The sequence below is a fragment of the Salmo salar genome, chromosome ssa05, assembly GCF_905237065.1.
Source record: "Salmo salar chromosome ssa05, Ssal_v3.1, whole genome shotgun sequence".
NCBI lineage: Eukaryota > Metazoa > Chordata > Actinopteri > Salmoniformes > Salmonidae > Salmo > Salmo salar.
In genome coordinates, this window is record NC_059446.1 from 88,296,851 (window position 1) to 88,319,346 (window position 22,496).

The window sequence follows — 22,496 nt, forward strand, 5'->3', positions numbered from 1 at the left end:
GTTTTGAACGCGGCAGTAGTGTACAGTATGTGAATGTGTGTAGGTTTTGTGTGAGAGTCATTGTAGTTAGTGTGTGTGAGTGTGAGTGAGTGTTTGTGTGTATAGTGTTTTTGTAGATTTCCATGAACAATTTTGTTGCTAAATCGGATCCAATATTCTCTCCCGTTTTAAATAGCCGTTATGATGAGTTGAGAAAGTTAGAAATAGTTCCTTTTATAAACTATCTCGAGCAAAAGGCGAGAAGCCAACACGAGTACGCGTCAAAGCCAGGAGGGGGGTGCATTTCGCTGTTCGGGTATGCGCTCTGTACCTTTAGGGAAGAAAGTATACTCCTGGCGTCCTCTCTACGCGCTCATCGTCTCCTTCTCAAACACATTGGATGAGAAAGCCAGAGGTCCCGCCCCTCGTACCTTCTCCTCCAATGGGTTTTGAGAAGGAGACGAGGAGAGCAGAGAGGACGCCAGGAGTATGTTTTGGTATTGAGATCTTCTCATAGTCTCCGGACTCGACCAGCTGAAATTGCATTGTAATACACTGAGCTTCTGAGACGGAGCTGTGTAGATCATTTTGTTGTTTACGTTGAATCTCCAGAGACTATCGGATCTATATCTATACATGTTGTATTAAATACGTTTCGGAATTGTGTCATTTGGAGAATCATGGACCGTGAGTGGAGAAGCGATTGGGTTTTAAATCTCGTCAGCGACTATTCTTCTCTCAGTCTCACCTCTTGTCCGAGAGCGTTTGACTGAGCCGATCAAGATATAGGCTGGAGCGGCTTTATTCGTTTCTGCATCAAGTCAAGGTCTTTTCACTCGTTCGGTGAATAGTTAACTAAAGCGAAATTATTTGTATTAAATAACCGAGGATTTGTATTCAAACAGCCGAGGTTTCTTTCAACTCTTACGTCCAGGAGCTGTCCAGCTTGACGGTCAGACTGACCAGTACTCAGTTGTCCAGAAAAATGGAGGCTGTTATTGAGAAAGAATGCAGTGCACTGGGGGGACTTTTCCAAAGTGTGATAGGCGACATGAAAGTAAGTCAAACCTATCCGTTCTGAATCATTTGGTTTATAACAGTGTACATAACCTAGATAGATAGCTAATAGCTACTTCTCTAACTCCATATGAACTAATTCAGTAGCCTGTTTTGTAGGAATGGCCACTAAGGTTAGCTAGCTAGCTAAGTACATAACGTTAGCTGGCTGTCAGTGTTTTTGACAGTTGCTTCAGATAATGACAAGGCATCATCATGTCATGTCATGTCATGGCTAGCTGCTTGCGCTTCAGGCCAAACGGCGAGCTATGAAGCCTATTGACTGAAGTTTATTGAGTCAAACAAAAATACTAGAATGGGGTTATACATGGATGAGGCTTGGGTGTTTTCTTCCAATGTCAAATGCAGTGTTATGCTATAAAATGTATATTTTTCACCTCTGAATCTATTGTTGCTGTGGGTATCTAGGTTATTGTTCAGCAGGGGGTCTCTGCCTTCAAGGCTCTTGAAATATTCATAAACTACTGATGCTAAGGAGCTGTGTGTGTTTGTATGGGTGTGTGTTTCGCTCTTTCTCTCTCTCTCTCTCTTTCTCTCCTCTCTCTCTTTCTCTCTCTCCTCTCTTTCTCTCCTCTCGTTCTCTCTCTCTCTTTCTCTCCTCTCTCTCTTTCTCTCCTCTCGTTCTCTCTCTCGCTCTCTTTCTCTTCTCTCCCTCTCTTTCTCTCTCTCTCGCTCTCTTTCTCTTCTCTCGCTCTCTTTCTCTCTCTCGCTCTCTTTCTCTCTCTCCTCTCTTTCTCTCCTCTCTCTCTTTCTCTCTCTCTCTCTCTCTCTCTCTCTCTCTCGCTCTCTTTCTCTCTCTCTCGCTCTCTTTCTCTTCTCTCGCTCTCTTTCTCTCCTCTCTCTCTCTCTATCTCTCGTCTCTCTTTCCCTCTCTCGCTCTCTTTCTCTTCTCTCGCTTTCTTTCTCTCTCTCTCCCCCTCTCTCTCTCTCCGTCTCTGTCTCCTGTGTTATGGCGGTATAGTGTTACACAGGGTGACATTCCTAAGGTCACTAATGCTACAAATCATTATCAGACACAGCATCCTTACTTACCTTCTCCTCAGCCTCCCGGATGACAGCATAGTCTGAGTATTACACTACTCAAATCAAATCACATTTTATTGGTCACATACACGTGTTTAGCAGATGTTACTGCGGGTGTAGTGAAATGCTTGTGCTTCTATCTCCGACAGTGCAGTAATATCTAACAGTTCCACAACATATACCCAAAATACATGTAAATCTAAGTAAGGAATGGATTAGGAATATATATACATATATGTCAGAGCTGCATTGGACTAAGATACAATGGCATAGTATAGAGTACAGTATATACATATGAGATGGGGGATGCAATATTTACAAACAATTAAAGTGACTAAGATACCGTAGAATAGTATAGAGTACAGTTTATACATATGAGATGAGTAATGCAAGATACGGAGACATTATTAAAGTGGCTTGTGTTTCATTTCCTTAAAGTGGCGAGTGATTCCTAATCTATGTCTGTAGGCAGCAGCCTCTGATGTGCTGGAGATGGCTGTTTAACAGGCAGTGGTATAGTACAGAATACAATACAGTATATACATATGAAATGGGTGATGCAATATGTAAACACATTTTAAAAGTGACTAAGATACCGTAGAATAGTGTGGAGTACAGTTTATACATATGAGATGGGTGATGCAATATGCAAACACATTTTAAAAGTGACTAAGATACCGTAGAATAGTGTGGAGTGCAGTTTATACATATGAGATGGGTGATGCAATATGCAAACACATTTTAAAAGTGACTAAGATACCGTAGAATAGTGTGGAGTGCAGTTTATACATATGAAATGGGTGATGCAATATGCAAACACATTTTAAAAGTGACTAAGATACCGTAGAATAGTGTGGAGTGCAGTTTATACATATGAGATGAGTAATGCTAGATACAGAAACATTATTAAAGTGGCTTGTGATCCATTTCTAGAAGTGGCCAGTGATCTCTAATCTATGTCTATAGGCAGCAGCCTCTGATGTGCTGGTGAAGGCTGTTTAGCAGTCTGACGGCCTTGAGATAGAAGCTGTTTTTCAGTCTCTCGGTCCCAGCTATGATGCACCTGTACTGACCTCGCCTTCTGGATGATAGCGGGGTGAACAGGCAGTGGTTCGGGTGGTTGATGTCCTTGATGATCTTTTTGGACTTCCTGTGGCATCGGGTGGTGTAGGTGTCCTGGAGGGAGGAAAGTTTGCCCTCAGTAATGCGTTGGGCAGACCGCACCACCCTCTGGAGAGCTTTGCGCTTGTGGGCGGTGCAGTTGCTGTACCAGGCGGTGATACAGCCCAACAGGATGCTCTCAATTGTGCATCTGTAAAAGTTTGTGAGGGTTTTAGGTGTTAAGTCAAATATCTTCAGCCTCCTGAGGTTGAAGAGGAGCTGTTGTGCTATTGCACCTTCTTCACCACACTGTCCGTGTGGGTGGACCATTTCAGTTTGTCAGTGATGTGTACGCCAAGGAACATGAAGTTTTCCACCTTCTCCACTGCGGTCCCATCAATGTGGATAGGGGGATGCTCCCTCTGCTGTTTCCTGAAGTCCACGATCATCTCCTTAGTTTTGTTGACGTTGAGTGAGAGGATATTTTCCTGGCACCACACTCCCAGAGCCCTCCCTGTAGGCTGTCTCGTTGGTAATCAAGCCTAATACTGTTGTGTCGTCTGCAAACTTGATGATTGAGTTGGAGGCGTGCTTGGCCACGCAGTTATGGGTGAACAGGGAGTACGGGAGGGGGCTGAGCATGCACCCTTGTGGGGCCCCAGTGTTGAGGATCAGCAAAGAGGAAGTGTTGTTTCCTACCTTCACCACCTGGGGGCGGCCCATCAGGAAGTCCAGGACCCAGGTGCACAGGGTGAGGTTCAGACCCAAGGCCTCGAGGTTGATGATGAGCTTGGAGGGTAATATGGTGTCGAATCCTAAGCTATAGTCAATGAACAGCATTCTTACATAGGTATTCCTCTTGTCCAGATGGGACAGGGCAGTGTGCAGTGTGGTGGCATCGTCTGTGGATCTATTAGGGCGGTAAGCAAATTGGAGTGTGTCTAGGGTGGCCGGTAAGGTGGTGGTGATATGATCCTTGACTATTCTCTCAAAGCACTTCATGATGAGGTGAATGCTACGGGGCGATAGCCATTTAGTTAAATGACCTTTGCTTTCTTAGGTACAGGGCCAATGGTGGCCATCTTGAAACATGTGGGGACAACAGACTGGGATAGGGAGAGATTGACTATATCTGTTAGCAGCTAGCTGGTCTGCGCATGCTCTGAGGACGCGGCTAGGGATACCATCTGGGCCGGCAGCCTTGCGAGGGTTAACACGCTTAAATGTCTTACTCACGTCGGCCACGGAGAAGGAGAGCCCACAGTCCTTCGTAGCGGGCCGCGTCGGTGGCACTTTATTATCCTCAAAGCGCGCGAAGAAGATGTTCAGCCTGTCTGGAAGCAAGACGTCGGTGTCCGCGACGTGGCTGGTCTTCCTTTTATAATCCGTGATTGTCTGTAGACCCTGCCACATACATCTCGTGTCTGAACCGTTGAACTGGGAATCAACTTTGTCCCTATACTGACGTTTAGCCTGCTTGATTGCTTTGCGGAGGGAATAACTACACTGTTTGTATTCTTCCATATTCCCAGTCCTCTTGTCCTGGTTAAATGCGGTGGTTTGGGCTTTCAGTTTTGCGCGAATGCTCCCATATATCCACAGTTTCTGGTTGGGTTAGGTTTTAATAGTCACAGTGGGTACAACATCTCCTATGCACTTCCTGATTAACTCATTCACCGTATCGGTATATGTGTCGATATTATTTTCTGAAGCTACTCTGAACATATCCCAGTCCACGTGACCAAAACAATCTTGAAACGTAGATTCCGATTGGTCAGTCCAGCGGTGAATGGTCCTCAGGTGCTTCCAGGTGCTTCCTGTTTGAGTTTCTGCCTATAGGAGGGGAAGAGCAAGATGCAATCGTGGTCAGATTTGCCGAATAGAGGGCCGTCCATTACCGTGTGTCCATTACCGTGTGTCCATTACCGTGTGTCCATTACCGTGTGTTCATTACCGTGTGTCCATTACCGTGTGTCCATTACCGTGTGTCCATTACCGTGTGTTTATTACCGTGTGTTCATTACCGTGTGTCCATTACCGTGTGTCCATTACCGTGTGTCCATTACCGTGTGTTTATTACCGTGTGTTCATTACCGTGTGTTCATTACCGTGTGTTCATTACCGTGTGTTCATTACCGTGTGTCCATTACCGTGTGTCCATTACCGTGTGTTCATTACCGTGTGTTCATTACCGTGTGTTCATTACCGTGTGTTCATTACCGTGTGTTCATTACCGTGTGTTTATTACCGTGTGTTCATTACCGTGTGTTCATTACCGTGTGTTTATTAAATATAGTCAATATAAAGTCTAATCGGTTAGTCCATCATCACTTTGATAAGCAGGTCTGGCTTGGAAAATAGCTATTTTTACCTCAATGGGACTACCTGGTAAAATAAAGGTTTAAAAAAGTGTTTTGTTATCATGTTGTTTTGTGTTTCTGACAGATGTTGTGCTCAGGGAAAACAAGATGTTCTGATATTCCTGTACTTTGTGTTTGTTTCCACAGAACAGCTACCCCATCTGGGAAGACTTTATCAGCAAGGCTGGGAAACTACAATCTCAACTCAGGTGAGTCATCATTATTACCACAGGTAGACTCTCAGCAAGACCACAGGTAGACTCTCAGCAAGACCACAGGTAGACCCTCAGCAAGACCACAGGTAGACTCTCAGCAAGACCACAGGTAGACCCTCAGCAAGACCACAGGTAGACTCTCAGCAAGACCACAGGTAGACCCTCAGCAAGACCACAGGTAGACTCTCAGCAAGACCACAGGTAGACCCTCAGCAAGACCACAGGTAGACTCTCAGCAAGACCACAGGTAGACCCTCAGCAAGACCACAGTCAGGACCATCTCATTATTACCACAGGTAGATCCTTAATAACTGTCATGCTGTAGGATAAGTCCTAGAAAAGAGCTGTCCAATAACTGTCATGCTGTAGGATAAGTCCTAGAAAAGAGCTGTCCAATAACTGTCATGCTGTAGGATAAGTCCTAGAAAAGAGCTGTCCAATAACTGTCATGCTGCAGGATAAGTCCTAGAAAAGAGCTGTCCAATAACTGTCATGCTGTAGGATAAGTCCTAGAAAAGAGCTGTCCAATAACTGTCATGTTGTAGGATAAGTCCTAGAAAAGAGCTGTCCAATAACTGTCATGTTGCAGGATAAGTCCTAGAAAAGAGCTGTCCAATAACTGTCATGTTGCAGGATAAGTCCTAGAAAAGAGCTGTCCAATAACTGTCATGCTGCAGGATAAGTCCTAGAAAAGAGCTGTCCAATAAATGTCATGCTGCAGGATAAGTCCTAGAAAAGAGCTGTCCAATAACTGTCATGCTGCAGGATAAGTCCTAGAAAAGAGCTGTCCAATAACTGTCATGCTGCAGGATAAGTCCTAGAAAAGAGCTGTCCAATAACTGTCATGCTGTAGGATAAGTCCTAGAAAAGAGCTGTCCAATAACTGTCATGCTGCAGGATAAGTCCTAGAAAAGAGCTGTCCAATAACTGTCATGCTGCAGGATAAGTCCTAGAAAAGAGCTGTCCAATAACTGTCATGCTGTAGGATAAGTCCTAGAAAAGAGCTGTCCAATAAATGTCATGCTGCAGGATAAGTCCTAGAAAAGAGCTGTCCAATAACTGTCATGCTGCAGGATAAGTCTTAGAAAAGAGCTGTCCAATAACTGTCATGCTGCAGGATAAGTCCTAGAAAAGAGCTGTCCAATAACTGTCACGCTGCAGGATAAGTCCTAGAAAAGAGCTGTCCAATAACTGTCATGCTGCAGGATAAGTCCTAGAAAAGAGCTGTCCAATAAATGTCATGCTGCAGGATAAGTCCTAGAAAAGAGCTGTCCAATAACTGTCATGCTGTAGGATAAGTCCTAGAAAAGAGCTGTCCAATAACTGTCATGCTGCAGGATAAGTCCTAGAAAAGAGCTGTCCAATAACTGTCATGCTGCAGGATAAGTCCTAGAAAAGAGCTGTCCAATAACTGTCATGCTGCAGGATAAGTCCTAGAAAAGAGCTGTCCAATAACTGTCATGCTGCAGGATAAGTCCTAGAAAAGAGCTGTCCAATAACTGTCATGCTGTAGGATAAGTCCTAGAAAAGAGCTGTCCAATAACTGTCATGCTGCAGGATAAGTCCTAGAAAAGAGCTGTCCAATAACTGTCATGCTGTAGGATAAGTCCTAGAAAAGAGCTGTCCAATAACTGTCATGCTGTAGGATAAGTCCTAGAAAAGAGCTCTCCAATAACTGTCATGCTGTAGGATAAGTCCTAGAAAAGAGCTGTCTCCAACTGTCCATCATTATTGGTTCTGCCCCAACCTCCAACCTCCAAACTCTACCCACCTGTCTGAGATCTGTAATGGGTGGAATTGTAGGGCAGATGTGGTTGAACTACGGTGTAGTTGCTAATAGTGTAGTGCAGATGTGGTTGAACTACGGTGTAGTTGCTAATAGTGTAGTGCAGCTGTGGTTGAACTACGGTGTAGTTGCTAATAGTGTAGTGCAGCTGTGGTTGAACAATGGTGTAGTTGCTAATAGTGTAGTGCAGCTGTGGTTGAACTACGGTGTAGTTGCTAATAGTGTAGTGCAGCTGTGGTTGAACTACGGTGTAGTTGCTAATAGTGTAGGGCAGCTGTGATGGATTGCGTCACCTAGGCCTAAACCCCCTGACCCCCATACCAGACACTGAAGTGCAGGTCTCTGTGATCTTTGCTGTGTCTGGGTGGAATTGTAGAGCAGCTGTGGCTGTAACAGGATGGATGTCCTCCCGAGTGGCGCAGCGGTCTGACACGGAACCAAAACCGGCTGTGCGCATGCGCCATCGTGCATAAATGTATTTTGTCCCACCACACCAAACGCGATCACGACACGCAGGTTAAAATATCAAAACAAACTGTGAACCAATTATATTAATTTGGAGACATGTCGAAAGTCAATAAACATTTATGGCAATTTAGCTAGCTAGCTTGCACTTGCTAGCTAATTTGTCCTATTTAACTAGCTTGCTGTTGCTAGCTAATTTGTCCTATTTAACTAGCTTGCTGTTGCTAGCTAATTTGTCCTGGGATATAAACATTGAGTTGTTATTTTACCTGAAATGCACAAGGTCCTCTACTCCACCAATTAATCAACACATAAAACGGTCAACCGAATCGTTTCTAGTCATCTCTCCTCCTTCCAGGCTTTTTCTTCTCTTGACTTTATATTGCGATTGGCAACTTTCATAAATTAGGTGCATTACTGCCACTGACCTCGTTTGTCTTTCAGTCACCCAAGTGGGTATAACCAATGAAGAGATGGCACGTGGGTACCTGCTTCTATAAACCAATGAGGAGATAGGAGAGGCAGGACTTGCAGCGCGATCTGCGTCAGAAATAGAACTGACTTCTATTTTAGCCCTTGGCAACGCAGACGCTCGTTGGCTCGCGCAAGCAGTGTGGGTGCAATAATTGAATAATATAGATTTCTACATTTATTTTGCAGCGAGCGGTGTAGTCAGCCTGTTAGGCACTGCTTCGCTTGAGGCGTCACTACAGACCCGGGTTCGATCCCAGGCTGTGTTGTGACCGGGAGACCCATGAGTCGGCGCACAATTGTCTCAGCGTCGTCCGGGTTAGGGGAGGGTTTGGCCGGCCTGGATGGTGTTTCCTCCGACACATTGGTGCGGCTGGTTTTCGGGTTTAGGCGAGCAGTGTGTCAAGAAGCAGTGTGGCTTGGCAGGGTCGTGTTTCGGAGGACGCACGGCTCTCGACCTTCGCCTCTCCCGAGTCCGTAGGGGAGTTGCAGCGATGGGACAAGAATAACTACCAATTTGTACCAGGAAAAAGGGGTAAAAAGTACACACAAAAAAACAAATGCATAAATAAATAAACAGGATGATGGATGTCTCTAGATGGAAAATAAGAAACTGTCAGATGTACTTCTGCTCCATTGTCTTCTCTGTCTGTTGGTTTGAGGGCTGAGATGTCCCACTAAACACTGGTCTAGCTACTACCTCTACCCACCTCTCTGGTGATCTCTGCTGGGTAGAATCACCCAGTCTACTACCTCTACCCACCTCTCTGGTGATCTCTGCTGGGTAGAATCACCCAGTCTACTACCTCTACCCACCTCTCTGGTGATCTCTGCTGGGTAGAATCACCCAGTCTACTACCTCTACCCACCTCTCTGGTGATCTCCGCTGGGTAGAATGGGAGGACAGGCTGAATGGCAGCGTGTCTTACTCTGTAATAATGTTAGGGTAGGGTTAAGTGCTGTAATAATGTTAGGGTAGGGTTAAGTGCTGTAATAATGTTAGGGTAGGGTTAAGTGCTGTAATAATGTTAGGGTAGGGTTAAGTGCTGTAATAATGTTAGGGTAGGGTTAAGTGCTGTAATAATGTTAGGGTAGGGTTAAGTGCTGTAATAATGTTAGGGTAGGGTTAAGTGCTGTAATAATGTTAGGGTAGGGTTAAGTGCTGTAATAATGTTAGGGTAGGGTTAAGTGCTGTAATAATGTTAGGGTAGGGTTAAGTGCTGTAATAATGTTAGGGTAGGGTTCTGTGCTGTAATAATGTTAGGGTAGGGTTAAGTGCTGTAATAATGTTAGGGTAGGGTTAAGTGCTGTAATAATGTTAGGGTAGGGTTCTGTGCTGTAATAATGTTAGGGTAGGGTTAAGTGCTGTAATAATGTTAGGGTAGGGTTAAGTGCTGTAATAATGTTAGGGTAGGGTTAAGTGCTCTGTCATTTAGCGGTCCTCTTCCACACTGCCTTCTAGGAAGTTATCTAATTATAGTTTTTAAATCCATCCGTTGCTTTTTTTTACAACTTCACCCAACATAATGTTTCAGAAAATATTTGGTTGGTGTGTATTACTGTGTAATCACAATATGTGTACGTCCCAAATTGCATCCTATTCCCTATATAGTGCACAGTAGTATCCAACAGAGACTAACACAACCAGAGTTTTCCCCTGTAGTGGCTCTCCTCTCCCTTGAAATAAAATGGAATGTGCTTGTGGAGTGTGTGCGTCTGTATGTCTTTGTGTGTGTGTGGGCGAGTGCATGTGTGTGTGAATGTGTGTGTATATTTTCCCGCCAGAGACTAGCAACACACCCTTGTGTGTAGTGGTTAGCGCCAACCCGCTACAACACAGTCTGTGGTAATACCATTACAGGTTGATAAGGACAGTGTTGTTCCTTCCTGGTCGAACGGATGTTCGTCATTTCATATCAGACGTATAACTTTTGAGTTGATAAAGAATTCTGTTGTTCTGGGACAGACTCTACGTTCCAAATGGCACCATATTCCCTATGTAGGGCAGTACTTTTTACCAGGGCCCATAAAAGTAGTGCCCTATATACAGTTGAAGTCGGAAGTTTACATAAACTTAGCTTGGAGTCATTAAAACTCGTTTTTCAACCACTCCACAAATTTCTTGTTAACAAACGACAGTTTTAGCAAGTCGGTTAGGAAATCTACTTTGTGCATGACACAAGTAATGTTTCCAACAATTGTTTACAGACAGATTATTTCACTTATAATTCACTGTATCACAATTCCAGTGGGTCAGAAGTTTACTGTGCACATGGGGACAAAGATCATACTTTTTGGAGAAATGTCCTCTGGTCTGATGAAACAAAAATAGAGCTGTTTGGCCATAATGACCATTGTTATGTTTGGAGGAAAAAGGGGGAGGCTTGCAAGCCAAAGAACACCATCCCAACCATGAAGCACGGGGGTGGCAGTATCATGTTGTGGGAGTGCTTTGCTCCAGGAGGGACTGGTGCACTTCACAAATTAGATGGCATCATGAGGGAGGAAAATGATGTGGATATATTGAAGCAACATCTTAAGACATCAGTCAGGAAGTGAAAGCTTGGTCGCAAATGGGTCTTCCAAATGGACAATGACTCAAAGCATACTTCCAAAGTTGTGGCAAAATGGATTAAGGACAACAAAGTCAAGGTATTGGAGTGGCCATCACAAAGCCCTGACCTCAACCCTATAGAACATTTGTGGGCAGAACTGAAAAAAGTGTGTACGAGCAAGGAGGCCTACAAACCTGACTCAGTTACACCAGCTCTGTCAGGAGGAATGGGCCAAAATTCACCCAACTTATTGTGGGAAGCGTGTGGAAGGCTACCCGAAACATTTGACCCAAGTTAAACAATTTAAAGGCAATGCTACCAAATACTAATTGAATGTAAACTTCTGACCCACTGGGAATGTGATGAAAGAAATAAAAGCTGAAATACATATTTCTCTCTACTATTATTCTGACATTTCACATTCTTAAAATAAAGTGGGGATCCTAAGAGACAGGGAATTTTTACTCGGATTAAATGTCTGGAATTGTGAAAAAACTGAGTTTTAATGTATTTGGTTAAAGTGTATATAAACTTCCGAAAGAGGGTGACATTTGGGCCGTACATTCTGTAACAGGACAGTCAATATGGCCATGGACTGAGGGTAATGATGAGGACTGAGAGGAATGAGGGTAATGATGAGGACTGAGAGGAATGAGGGTAATGATGAGGACTGAGAGGAATGAGGTTAATGATGGGGACTGAGAGGAATGATGAGGACTGAGAGGAATGAGGGTAATGATGGGGACTGAGAGTAATGAGGGTAATGATGGGGACTGAGAGGAATGAGGGTAATGAGGAGGACTGAGAGGAAGGGGGGTAATGATGAGGACTGAGAGGAATGAGGGTAATGATGAGGACTGAGAGGAATGAGGGTAATGATGGGGACTGAGAGGAATGAGGGTAATGATGGGGACCGAGAGGAATGAGGGTAATGATGAGGACTGAGAGGAATGAGGGTAATGATGAGGACTGAGAGGAATGAGGGTAATGATGAGGACTGAGAGGAATGAGGGTAATGATGAGGACTGAGAGGAATGAGGGTAATGATGGGGACTGAGGGGACTGAGGGTTGTGATGGGTTGCTGCAGTGCATTGTAGGTGGATGACATGTACATATTGATGATGCCCCATTAATTAAGCTTGACTAGGGAGTTGCCTGGGTTGGTCTGTGGTGTAGACTACTCCATGGCCTCTGTGTGGTCTGTAGTGTAGACTATGTTGTCCAACCACACTGATCTAGTGTGGGGCCCTGGTCAAAAGAAGTGGACTAATGTAGGGGATCAGTTGTCATTTGGGACATAGTTGTACTTGAACGTATGTTTTATGAGCAAGCAGAGCTGCATAAGTCCTTGGCACGCTAAGATGACACGCTGAAACAATGTTTACAGATCAACGTCACCTACTGTCACTGTTATCATCAGCTAAGCTCTGGACATGCCTTACTGGTCTGACAGACACATGTGTTTCCGTATCTACGTCACCTCCAGTCACTCTGACTACTGGCATTGTTCTCAGAGCTCCAGAGGTGTGTTCGTGTCTAGTGTGTTTGGATAGTACACGGTTTCTGCTTTTGTTTGCGTCACATAGCCTGGAGACTGATAGTACTTCCATCTCATGTAGATGTAATCCAAGACCAGTCAACAATCGTTTGTGTGTCTGTGTCTGTGTGTCGTGTGTCTGTGTGTCTGTGTGTCTGTGTGTGTGTGTGTGTGTGTGTGTGTGTGTGTGTGTGTGTGTGTGTGTGTGTGTGTGTGTGTTGTGTGTGTGTCACAGAGAAACTACTGCTGATATCCAAGACGACTAGTTAACAGCCCTGCCTACGTCTTACTAGCCCTAACCCTGAGATCTTAATCACGTGACGTACCTCAGCAGTCAAAGCACAGTGACTCTGATGAGCTACCTAGATTTCAGACGGCTCCTTTCCACACACTGCAGCCAGACAAGACATTCCAAACATTTCAACAGCCGAGCCATTCAGACCTCTAGTTCCACTATGATGAAAAGCTGAAGTCTGTAGGCCCCATCGCTGCCTGTTATCACGGCCATTAATAAGGGCCATTAACAGAGATGTTAAAGTGAGGCCCGTGGCCAGACAGACAGAAAGGAACCACATTCTTATTGTCTTGTTGTGAATGAACATCAGCTAACGGTATAAGCCTAATAACGCTTTAATAACTAGCAACCCCTGAACATTTCCCTTGAAACAACAGATCTCAGATAGAGATAGCTAACGGCTTCAACCAGGTCCAACCGTATTTACGTCCCAAATGGCACCCTATTCCCTAAAGTGCACTACTTTTGTATCGTACTGCACCATAGGGAATAAGGGTGTTGTTTGGGACGGTGCCCATGGCTAATCATGTGCCCGGTCGGTTGGTCGGTACATGTGTGTTCACTTCAGTTAAGGGTAGTTTAAATGAGGACCAAAGCGTGACCAGCTGGGTTCTGCTTCTGTTTCTGTTTTCAGAGCGACCGTGGTTGCAGCTGCAGCGTTCCTGGATGCCTTTCAGAAAGTGGCTGACCTGGCCACCAACACACGAGGTAAGACCTTGTACCCGTCCAGGGGTGAGGGGATGGGGGGGGGGTGAGGGGAGAGGGGAACCTGTATGAGGTGCAAGAGGTCTTGAACATAAGCACTCATACAGCCCCATAGACAATGGAAGCAGAATCAGCGGAATTAGGAAGTCTGTTCTACTGTTCTGTTGTTCATGCTGAACGTCCTGTGATGGAATCCTGTGTGAAGTTGAACATCCTGGCTGAGGTAGATTTATTAGACTATAGTTATCCCACTACACTACAACATGTGGTAATTATTAGACTATAGTTAGCCCACTACAACATGTGGTAATTATTAGACTATAGTTAGCCCACTACAACATGTGGTAATTATTAGACTATAGTTAGCCCACTACAACATGTGGTAATTATTAGACTATAGTTAGCCCACTACAACATGTGGTAATTATTAGACTATAGTTAGCCCACTACAACATGTGGTAATTATTAGACTATAGTTAGCCTACACTACAACATGTGGTAATTATTAGACTATAGTTAGCCCACACACTACAACATGTGGTAATTATTAGACTATAGTTAGCCCACTACAACATGTGGTAATTATTAGACTATAGTTAGCCCACTACAACATGTGGTAATTATTAGACTATAGTTAGCCCACTACAACATGTGGTAATTATTAGACTATAGTTAGCCCACTACAACATGTGGTAATTATTAGACTATAGTTAGCCCACTACAACATGTGGTAATTATTAGACTATAGTTAGCCCACTACAACATGTGGTAATTATTAGACTATAGTTAGCCCACTACAACATGTGGTAATTATTAGACTATAGTTAGCCCACTACAACATGTGGTAATTATTAGACTATAGTTAGCCCACTACAACATGTGATAATTATTAGACTATAGTTAGCCCACTACAACATGTGGTAATTATTAGACTATAGTTAGCCCACTACAACATGTGGTAATTATTAGACTATAGTTAGCCCACTACAACATGTGGTAATTATTAGACTATAGTTAGCCCACTACACTACAACATGTGGTAATTATTAGACTATAGTTAGCCCACTACACTACAACATGTGGTAATTATTAGACTATAGTTAGCCCACTACACTACAACATGTGGTAATTATTAGACTATAGTTAGCCCACTACACTACAACATGTGGTAATTATTAGACTATAGTTAGCCCACTACAACATGTGGTAATTATTAGACTATAGTTATCCCACTACACTACAACATGTGGTAATTATTAGACTATAGTTAGCCCACTACAACATGTGGTAATTATTAGACTATAGTTAGCCCACTACAACATGTGGTAATTATTAGACTATAGTTAGCCCACTACAACATGTGGTAATTATTAGACTATAGTTAGCCCACTACAACATGTGGTAATTATTAGACTATAGTTAGCCCACTACAACATGTGGTAATTATTAGACTATAGTTAGCCCACTACAACATGTGGTAATTATTAGACTATAGTTAGCCCACTACAACATGTGGTAATTATTAGACTATAGTTAGCCCACTACAACATGTGGTAATTATTAGGCTATAGTTAGCCCACTACACTACAACATGTGGTAATTATTAGACTATAGTTAGCCCACTACACTACAACATGTGGTAATTATTAGACTATAGTTAGCCCACTACACTACAACATGTGGTAATTATTGGACTATAGTTAGCCCACTACAACATGTGGTAATTATTAGACTATAGTTAGCCCACTACACTACAACATGTGGTAATTATTAGACTATAGTTAGCCCACTACACTACAACATGTGGTAATTATTAGACTATAGTTAGCCCACTACACTACAACATGTGGTAATTATTAGACTATAGTTAGCCCACTACAACATGTGGTAATTATTAGACTATAGTTAGCCCACTACAACATGTGGTAATTATTAGACTATAGTTAGCCCACTACACTACAACATGTGGTAATTATTAGACTATAGTTAGCCCACTACAACATGTGGTAATTATTAGACTATAGTTAGCCCACTACAACATGTGGTAATTATTAGACTATAGTTAGCCCACTACAACATGTGGTAATTATTAGACTATAGTTAGCCCACTACACTACAACATGTGGTAATTATTAGACTATAGTTAGCCCACTACACTACAACATGTGGTAATTATTAGACTATAGTTAGCCCACTACACTACAACATGTGGTAATTATTAGACTATAGTTAGCCCACTACAACATGTGGTAATTATTAGACTATAGTTAGCCCACTACACTACAACATGTGGTAATTATTAGACTATAGTTAGCCCACTACAACATGTGGTAATTATTAGACTATAGTTAGCCCACTACAACATGTGGTAATTATTAGACTATAGTTAGCCCACTACAACATGTGGTAATTATTAGACTATAGTTAGCCCACTACAACATGTGGTAATTATTAGACTATAGTTAGCCCACTACAACATGTGTTAATTTTTCGTCTTGTTCCCATTCCCTATTGGTTCAGGGGTCATTCTGTTTTAAAACCCTGGGAGTTCCACCACTTTAGCCAAGCACCTGAGCTCACTGGCTGACAGGGGAAGGGGCATAACCCCATAACCCCTGGTCTTCAGAGGGCTTTTGCCTTTGTGTTGAATGGGGGGGTAGTTGGCTGTGGAATGTTTCAGGTCCACAGAGTAGAGATTCTAGAAAGACTAGTGTTAACCTATCAGCAGCCTACCACACAGTGATTCTTGACTCCTTGCAGTACTATGGCTAATGTTTTCTTGAGCAGCCTGCTTGAATTATTTGGACCCAGGTCTGTCTGCTGGTGCAGTGGCGGCCATGTTGGTTTAAGGGGTTGAGCAGGGGTGGGGAATATGAAGGGATCAGGTGGTTGATCCTGTGGGTAGTAAATCCCTCAGGCTGCTGTTTGAAGCCGTGACACCGCCCTCTCTCTGCCCACACGGCCCTCTCCACCCTGCCTACCACTGATCTCACACACACACACACACACACACACACACACACACACACACACACACACACACACACACACACACACACACACACACACACACCACATCTGGCATCAGTAGGCTACACTTCCTCATACAGGGAACTAGTGTTGGGGGAAAAATCGATACAGCTACTTATCGGGATATACATTTTTAGGATACATCGTATTGTATCGTTTTGATACCTGCACCTAAACTCTGTCTTCTTTTTAAACAGGGAGACTATTTGTTTTCAGCACTTTTATTTCTATGACTGATCAAAACTGGTTTTCTCATTGCTCTCTCTTGTCCCTCTGCAGCAGACGTATGTTGAGCAATATGTTTGGAATAAAATCTAATCGCAATAAAATCACAGTATTGAATCGCAATACATATTGTATTTGCAACTAAGTATCATGATAATATCGTATCAAACCCACCCTACCAGCTTCAGGGTGTGTGTGTGTGTGTGTGTGTGTGTGTGTGTGTGTGTGTGTGTGTGTGTGTGTGTGTGTGTGTGTGTGTGTGTGTGTGTGTGTGTGTGTGTGTGTGTGTGTGTGTGTGTGTGTGTGTGTGTGTGTGTGTGTGTGTGTGTGTGCTTGTGTGTGCTTGTGCGTGTGTATAAGTATGTGTAAGTGTGTATAAAGAGCTGCTGGATGTATAAAGAGCTGCTGGATGTAGAAAGTAGAAAGAGTTGCTGGCTGTAGAAAGAGCTGCTGGCTGTAAAAAGTAGAAAGAGTTGCTGGCTGTAGAAAGAGCTGCTGGCTGTATAAAGAGCTGCTGGCTGTAGAAAGAGCTGCTGGCTGTAGAAAGAGTTGCGGGCTGTAGAAAGAGCTGCTGGCTGTATAAAGAGCTGCTGGCTGTAGAAAGAGCTGCTGGCTGTAGAAAGAGTTGCTGGCTGTAGAAAGAGCTGCTGGCTGTAGAAAGAGTTGCTGGCTGTATAAAGAGCTGCTGGCTGTAGAAAGAGCTGCTGGCTGTAGAAAGAGCTGCTGGCTGTATAAAGAGCTGCTGGCTGTAGAAAGAGCTGCTGGCTGTATAAAGAGCTGCTGGCTGTAGAAAGAGCTGCTGGCTGTATAAAGAGCTGCTGGCTGTAGAAAGAGCTGCTGGCTGTAGAAAGAGCTGCTGGCTGTATAAAGAGCTGCTGGCTGTATAAAGAGTTGCTGGCTGTAGAAAGAGCTGCTGGCTGTATAAAGAGCTGCTGGCTGTAGAAAGAGCTGCTGGCTGTAGAAAGAGTTGCTGGCTGTAGAAAGAGCTGCTGGCTGTAGAAAGAGCTGCTGGCTGTATAAAGAGCTGCTGGCTGTAGAAAGAGCTGCTGGCTGTAGAAAGAGTTGCTGGCTGTAGAAAGAGCTGCTGACTGTATAAAGAGCTGCTGGCTGTATAAAGAGCTGCTGTAGAAAAGCCATTCTCATCCCGGCAGGCTGACACTTCCAGCTGTACACAGGGCTATTAATAGGAGCTCAGGGACACACACATTCGTCAGGCACTGCAGGAACACAAGTCTTTTCCTGTAGCCCCGGCTGGTTTAAGGACAGAAGCAGTACTAGAGTTTTATGATGACTGATGATGCAGGAGTATCAGAGCAGAGTAGCCCCAGTTAGAGAGGTAACACTAGGTTATAGTAGTAGAGTCAGTCAGAGAGGTAACACTAGGTTATAGTAGTAGAGTCAGAGAGGTAACACTAGGTTATAGTAGTAGAGTCAGAGAGGTAACACTAGGTTATAGTAGTAGAGTCAGTTAGAGAGGTAACACTAGGTTATAGTAGTAGAGTCAGTTAGAGAGGTAACACTAGGTTATAGTAGTAGAGTCAGTTAGAGAGGTAACACTAGGTTATAGTAGTAGAGTCAGTTAGAGAGGTAACACTAGGTTATAGTAGTAGAGTCAGAGAGGTAACACTAGGTTATAGTAGTAGAGTCAGAGAGGTAACACTAGGTTATAGTAGTAGAGTCAGTTAGAGAGGTAACACTAGGTTATAGTAGTAGAGTCAGAGAGGTAACACTAGGTTATAGTAGTAGAGTTAGAGAGGTAACACTAGGTTATAGTAGTAGAGTCAGTTAGAGAGGTAACACTAGGTTATAGTAGTAGAGTCAGTCAGAGAGGTAACACTAGGTTATAGTAGTAGAGTCAGAGAGGTAACACTAGGTTATAGTAGTAGAGTCAAGAGAGGTAACACTAGGTTATAGTAGTAGAGTCGTTAGAGAGGTAACACTAGGTTATAGTAGTAGAGTCAGTTAGAGAGGTAACACTAGGTTATAGTAGTAGAGTCAGTTAGAGAGGTAACACTAGGTTATAGTAGTAGAGTCAGTTAGAGAGGTAACACTAGGTTATAGTAGTAGAGTCAGAGAGGTAACACTAGGTTATAGTAGTAGAGTCAGAGAGGTAACACTAGGTTATAGTAGTAGAGTCAGTTAGAGAGGTAACACTAGGTTATAGTAGTAGAGTCAGAGAGGTAACACTAGGTTATAGTAGTAGAGTCAGTTAGAGAGGTAACACTAGGTTATAGTAGTAGAGTCAGTTAGAGAGGTAACACTAGGTTATAGTAGTAGAGTCAGTTAGAGAGGTAACACTAGGTTATAGTAGTAGAGTCAGTTAGAGAGGTAACACTAGGTTATAGTAGTAGAGTCAGTTAGAGAGGTAACACTAGGTTATAGTAGTAGAGTCAGTTAGAGAGGTAACACTAGGTTATAGTAGTAGAGTCAGTTAGAGAGGTAACACTAGGTTATAGTAGTAGAGTCAGTTAGAGAGGTAACACTAGGTTATAGTAGTAGAGTCAGTTAGAGAGGTAACACTAGGTTATAGTAGTAGAGTCAGTAGAGAGGTAACACTAGGTTATAGTAGTAGAGTTAGAGAGGTAACACTAGGTTATAGAAGTAGAGTCAGTTAGAGAGGTAACACTAGGTTATAGTAGTAGAGTCAGAGAGGTAACACTAGGTTATAGTAGTAGAGTCAGTTAGAGAGGTAACACTAGGTTATAGTAGTAGAGTCAGAGAGGTAACACTAGGTTATAGTAGTAGAGTCAGTTAGAGAGGTAACACTAGGTTATAGTAGTAGAGTCAGTTAGAGAGGTAACACTAGGTTATAGTAGTAGAGTCAGAGAGGTAACACTAGGTTATAGTAGTAGAGTCAGTTAGAGAGGTAACACTAGGTTATAGTAGTAGAGTCAGTTAGAGAGGTAACACTAGGTTATAGTAGTAGAGTCAGTTAGAGAGGTAACACTAGGTTATAGTAGTAGAGTCAGTTAGAGAGGTAACACTAGGTTATAGTAGTAGAGTCAGTTAGAGAGGTAACACTAGGTTATAGTAGTAGAGTCAGTTAGAGAGGTAACACTAGGTTATAGTAGTAGAGTCAGTTAGAGAGGTAACACTAGGTTATAGTAGTAGAGTCAGTTAGAGAGGTAACACTAGGTTATAGTAGTAGAGTCAGTTAGAGAGGTAACACTAGGTTATAGTAGTAGAGTCAGTTAGAGAGGTAACACTAGGTTATAGTAGTAGAGTCAGTTAGAGAGGTAACACTAGGTTATAGTAGTAGAGTCAGTTAGAGAGGTAACACTAGGTTATAGTAGTAGAGTCGTTAGAGAGGTAACACTAGGTTATAGTAGTAGAGTCAGTTAGAGAGGTAACACTAGGTTATAGTAGTAGAGTCAGTTAGAGAGGTAACACTAGGTTATAGTAGTAGAGTGTTAGAGAGGTAACACTAGGTTATAGTAGTAGAGTCAGTTAGAGAGGTAACACTAGGTTATAGTAGTAGAGTCATTAGAGAGGTAACACTAGGTTATAGTAGTAGAGTCAGTTAGAGAGGTAACACTAGGTTATAGTAGTAGAGTCAGTTAGAGAGGTAACACTAGGTTATAGTAGTAGAGTCAGTTAGAGAGGTAACACTAGGTTATAGTAGTAGAGTCAGTTAGAGAGGTAACACTAGGTTATAGTAGTAGAGTCAGTTAGAGAGGTAACACTAGGTTATAGTAGTAGAGTCAGTTAGAGAGGTAACACTAGGTTATAGTAGTAGAGTCAGTTAGAGAGGTAACACTAGGTTATAGTAGTAGAGTCAGTTAGAGAGGTAACACTAGGTTATAGTAGTAGAGTCAGTTAGAGAGGTAACACTAGGTTATAGTAGTAGAGTCAGTTAGAGAGGTAACACTAGGTTATAGTAGTAGAGTCAGTTAGAGAGGTAACACTAGGTTATAGTAGTAGAGTCAGTTAGAGAGGTAACACTAGGTTATAGTAGTAGAGTCAGTTAGAGAGGTAACACTAGGTTATAGTAGTAGAGTCAGTTAGAGAGGTAACACTAGGTTATAGTAGTAGAGTCAGTTAGAGAGGTAACACTAGGTTATAGTAGTAGAGTCAGTTAGAGAGGTAACACTAGGTTATAGTAGTAGAGTCAGTTAGAGAGGTAACACTAGGTTATAGTAGTAGAGAGTCAGAGAGGTAACACTAGGTTATAGTAGTAGAGTCAGTTAGAGAGGTAACACTAGGTTATAGTAGTAGAGTCAGTTAGAGAGGTAACACTAGGTTATAGTAGTAGAGTCAGTTAGAGAGGTAACACTAGGTTATAGTAGTAGAGTCAGTTAGAGAGGTAACACTAGGTTATAGTAGTAGAGTCAGAGAGGTAACACTAGGTTATAGTAGTAGAGTCAGTTAGAGAGGTAACACTAGGTTATAGTAGTAGAGTCAGTCAGAGAGGTAACACTAGGTTATAGTAGTAGAGTCAGTTAGAGAGGTAACACTAGGTTATAGTAGTAGAGTCAGTTAGAGAGGTAACACTAGGTTATAGTAGTAGAGTCAGTTAGAGAGGTTACACTAGGTTATAGTAGTAGAGTCAGTTAGAGAGGTAACACTAGGTTATAGTAGTAGAGTCAGTTAGAGAGGTAACACTAGGTTATAGCAGTAGAGTCAGTTAGAGAGGTAACACTAGGTTATAGTAGTAGAGTCAGAGAGGTAACACTAGGTTATAGTAGTAGAGTCAGAGAGGTAACACTAGGTTATAGTAGTAGAGTCAGTTAGAGAGGTTACACTAGGTTATAGTAGTAGAGTCAGTTAGAGAGGTTACACTAGGTTATAGTAGTAGAGTCAGTTAGAGAGGTTACACTAGGTTATAGTAGTAGAGTCAGAGAGGTAACACTAGGTTATAGTAGTAGAGTCAGTTAGAGAGGTAACACTAGGTTATAGTAGTAGAGTCAGTTAGAGAGGTAACACTAGGTTATAGTAGTAGAGTCAGTTAGAGAGGTAACACTAGGTTATAGTAGTAGAGTCAGTTAGAGAGGTAACACTAGGTTATAGTAGTAGAGTCAGTTAGAGAGGTAACACTAGGTTATAGTAGTAGAGTCAGTTAGAGAGGTAACACTAGGTTATAGTAGTAGAGTCAGTTAGAGAGGTAACACTAGGTTATAGTAGTAGAGTCAGTTAGAGAGGTAACACTAGGTTATAGTAGTAGAGTCAGTTAGAGAGGTAACACTAGGTTATAGTAGTAGAGTCAGTTAGAGAGGTAACACTAGGTTATAGTAGTAGAGTCAGTTAGAGAGGTAACATTAGGTTATAGTAGTAGAGTCAGTTAGAGAGGTTACACTAGGTTATAGTAGTAGAGTCAGTTAGAGAGGTAACACTAGGTTATAGTAGTAGAGTCAGTTAGAGAGGTAACACTAGGTTATAGTAGTAGAGTCAGTTAGAGAGGTAACACTAGGTTATAGTAGTAGAGTCAGTTAGAGAGGTAACACTAGGTTATAGTAGTAGAGTCAGTTAGAGAGGTAACACTAGGTTATAGTAGTAGAGTCAGTTAGAGAGGTAACACTAGGTTATAGTAGTAGAGTCAGTTAGAGAGGTAACACTAGGTTATAGTAGTAGAGTCAGAGAGGTTACACTAGGTTATAGTAGTAGAGTCAGTTAGAGAGGTTACACTAGGTTATAGTAGTAGAGTCAGTTAGAGAGGTAACACTAGGTTATAGTA

The 22,496-nt window shown here is 42.7% G+C and overlaps 1 protein-coding gene across 1 annotated transcript in view; it reads left to right on the plus strand.

Annotated features, from left to right (window-relative positions):
- Nucleotides 1–486: 486 nt before the first annotated feature.
- The window catches only part of LOC123743064 (protein MTSS 1), a 113,525-nt gene continuing 91,515 nt past the window's right edge, over nucleotides 487–22,496 (plus strand). The window contains exons 1-3 of the mRNA XM_045717772.1: nucleotides 487–1,036; nucleotides 5,688–5,749; nucleotides 13,500–13,573. Coding sequence (XP_045573728.1) covers nucleotides 965–1,036; nucleotides 5,688–5,749; nucleotides 13,500–13,573 — 208 coding nt within the window. The 5' untranslated portion in view covers nucleotides 487–964. The remainder of the gene's footprint in view (nucleotides 1,037–5,687; nucleotides 5,750–13,499; nucleotides 13,574–22,496) is intronic.